A 3,375-nucleotide genomic window follows, 5' to 3' on the forward strand; every position below is an offset into this window, starting at 1 on the left:
AACCTTTGGAAACATTGAGCTTAATACCCGCTCCGAACAACCATTCTGATAATTTCTTTCAGCTCAATATAGTGGGTTTTCCACAGATATGTAAGGTCCCATCAACAATAATAAGAATAACCATCATCCAAAAAAAAAAAAAAAATAAAAGAGATGCAACAGAAAAAACAAGGACAGAAACATTATGTACGAATTGAGAAGATCCTAAAAGCCACTTGCATTCAATTTTCCCGACCAGTAAATCCAGCTCTCAGCAAAGAGTAGCTATATATTTTTTACCTAAGGAACTTAAGGACATACCTTAACAGCAATCTTTTTGATTGAAAATTCTTCTGCGAAAGGTTGCCGCATTGTAACTCCGGGGGATAATTTTATGTCAAACATTGTCTGCGCCAGCCTAAGCACTTCCTTTTGTTCATTCTCGCATTTGCTCAAGGTCTCGATTTCAAGCTCCCAGAGATTAAAGAATGTTCATTACCAAGGAAAACAGAAAAAATTGGTTAGACTGCTGCAAGCCTGCAGTTTTGTTGTTTGCGCATTAGAGCAGATTGCGCAAGTCATAATAGTGCAGTTACAGAAAAATCAGCCACTAGTTCTGGTTGAATGGTTAATAGCCTATGAAGGATATGGTATCTTTCACCAGGTATGCCAAGGGATATATTATTTTCAAGGTGGTCTCCGCTGTGAGAACGTGTCTAATGATAGCTGATTCGCAATCATAGTTGCAAATGTGCATGAATACATTTTACCTTAACAAATAAAATGACCAGGTCTGCCATCTTACAGTCAATAGTGACCTATGTTGTCAAATATGCCCCCCCCCCCCCTCCTTCTTTCTCTGTCTATTTCTCTTGCCATGTGCATAACAACTGGCGAAAATAAGACCTGCTACCCAAAGTCCCAAACAAAGGACAGTAACTGATTTCTCCAATTTCTGCCATTTCATCGCCAACTGCAACCATGATAAGGTAACAGACACCGCACAAATTCTCTTCTGCTGTGAAAGCAGAAAAAGGAAAATATAGATTTACAACAAAAACTTTCAGGCAAATTATAAAACCAGTAGCTCTCTGATGCCCTTAAAGGATCAGTATCGGCAATTGCAAGAACCAACTTAGCATATCCAAGCCTCAGTTCATCAGGAAGATCCTTCACTTGCCCATAATCAAGCAATGCAACCTGAAAGGAATAATGCTGATAACAATCTCTGATGTGCATTAATCAGCAAGAACGATAATCTGTAAACGCTTAGTTCAGGGGAAAGTTTAGGTATTTGAAGAACCAAATATGAAACTTGAAGAACAGGGATAAGTATAGGTATGCCAATGTGCACTTGCCTCAGAACCTTTACAGATCAAAATGTTTCCCAGATGAGGATCTGCACGGAAGAAACCACTCTTGAGTATCATTTGTCCTTAAGCAAATGACAAAATTTTAAGGATATTCCTGCACTTTAAGAATGAAAAAGGGGGAGCTTCACTGTAAACATCTTAAGAAAGACCAATATATATAGAGGAGTTCCACATGGACATTCAAATATACACGGACATGAAAATGACTACTTTAAAGGGGAACAAAGGTGGAAGACTTTTTATACATCAAGGAAACGTGTCGGTGTATAAAACAAGCAGGTAGGTTCACTTGTAAAACTCTTCATATTTGGTTAAAATTACTCTGAACTTATTTAAAGAATATATAACATTAGTGAAAAATAGAGAATGACTAAGGGAAGGGCAAATAGACTTGATAAGATATCATTCAAATAAACTGATCCCACTAGAAAAATCCTGAAACAGCAATGTTGAACCAATCTCACATTCAAGTCCCATTGCACGTGGGCGTGTTAGTAGGCTACACATGCGTCACCCAGTGTATGAGGGTTAATTCCATGAGTAGGTGATAAAAAGTAATATTCCTTTCAAGAGAACCAGGACGACAGAAAATAGTATATCAATCCTTGATGTCTAGCAAATTACAGTATCAGGGAGACTACAAAACTTATAATAAAGCGAGTATGAAAACAACTGCAAATTACAAAGTGATCCATGTGTATCATCGACTATGCGTTGCAACAGTGCGTCCAGCCAGAATAGAAGAAGACCCTTATGTTAAGGATCTGACATGTAAGTACTGTGGAATGAGTATCACAGTGGAGAAACTAGTCGACTTTTGTTGAATACTTAGTCAATTCATAACAAAGTTAAACGCTTATCGGTTATGTCTTGACAAAGTTAAACACATTAATAAAACTCAATGTAATTAATAACCAAAAGAGGAGCTAAAGTAAATAGTCTCATCTTACGTTTCACTATGCAACTCGGACAAAGCAAATTTTCTTCACCTGAGCATACCTGCTGACCATGTCTCGTATCACACAAGGTAGCCCAACACGGGATTTTTTGTTATTTTGGCAAAGGAAATGACGAATTCTTGCCATAGCTTCAGCCTCCCTCACAAAGTTGAAAGCTAATCTTGAACGAACAAGTTGAAACCAGATTACTTCAAAGATGCAAAAGTCGGGAAAAAAAATAATCTACTAGATTCACTTAACCAAGTAATAGTATTCAGGTGAGAGGAATTCAACTAGCTGCATGCAAATACCAACATATCAGTTGGTGCATGTTCACTGATTTTTAAATATTTAGAGTCTTGTAGACAAACAATAGTGCCACATCAAACATTAGAGAAGTCAAGTACCACATAGAAAGCAAAACCAATACATAAAAGATCGTATCAGACTATCTCCTAATTAATACTACCATTTTTGCAGAGTAAAACACAAGAACAGTATTTCATAGGGGAAGGAAACAACAATGGCATCCCTACTATAAATTAGAAACTGCTACCAAGAGATATGCAAAATGTAGGTGAGCAAAAGAAACGAGAAGTGTTTAGGAATTCTCACACAAAAAAAAGGTGGGTTTGGGTTTGGAGATCACTCAATATATACAATCTAGTTCAAAAGTCATATTTAATAGCATTAAACATTAGCTAATTCAGCTTACAGAGGAAAAACAACTAGTCTTATGTGGTATTCTACGTTTTCATTCGTCAACAATGATAACCTACTGAACATTGACATATATTGAATGCGATAATGGACATTTTCTATAAGTTGCAGTTGCACTAACAAACATTTCCTCCTGAGCATGAACACATTGCTCTCATGGAAGTGTAAAGGTGTACTAGGTCAACATATGATAATCAAATTAGATGAACAGGCTTTCTAAAACTTTTACTTTAAGCAGTTGAGACATGGCATAACATCCTGTGGAAGAACTTTAGTTCAGCAGTACAGAGTATTAACCACAACAACAACAGACTTGTAAGGTCCAAGGGATCTAAAATAATCAGAGAAGGATCTAGAAATAGTCC

General features: G+C 36.8%; 1 protein-coding gene across 1 annotated transcript in view; it reads right to left on the reverse strand.

Moving 5' to 3' along the window:
• Nucleotides 1-300: 300 nt before the first annotated feature.
• The window catches only part of LOC109221807, a gene marked incomplete at its 3' end in the record, with an annotated part of 5,159 nt that continues 2,084 nt past the window's right edge, over nt 301-3,375 (reverse strand). The window contains exons 3-7 of the mRNA XM_019386247.1: nt 2,342-2,471; nt 1,041-1,179; nt 886-997; nt 576-681; nt 301-450 (exon numbers count right to left, since the gene is read on the reverse strand). Coding sequence (XP_019241792.1) covers nt 301-450; nt 576-681; nt 886-997; nt 1,041-1,179; nt 2,342-2,471 — 637 coding nt within the window. The remainder of the gene's footprint in view (nt 451-575; nt 682-885; nt 998-1,040; nt 1,180-2,341; nt 2,472-3,375) is intronic.

Source organism: Nicotiana attenuata, unplaced genomic scaffold (assembly GCF_001879085.1).
Source record: "Nicotiana attenuata strain UT unplaced genomic scaffold, NIATTr2, whole genome shotgun sequence".
NCBI lineage: Eukaryota > Viridiplantae > Streptophyta > Magnoliopsida > Solanales > Solanaceae > Nicotiana > Nicotiana attenuata.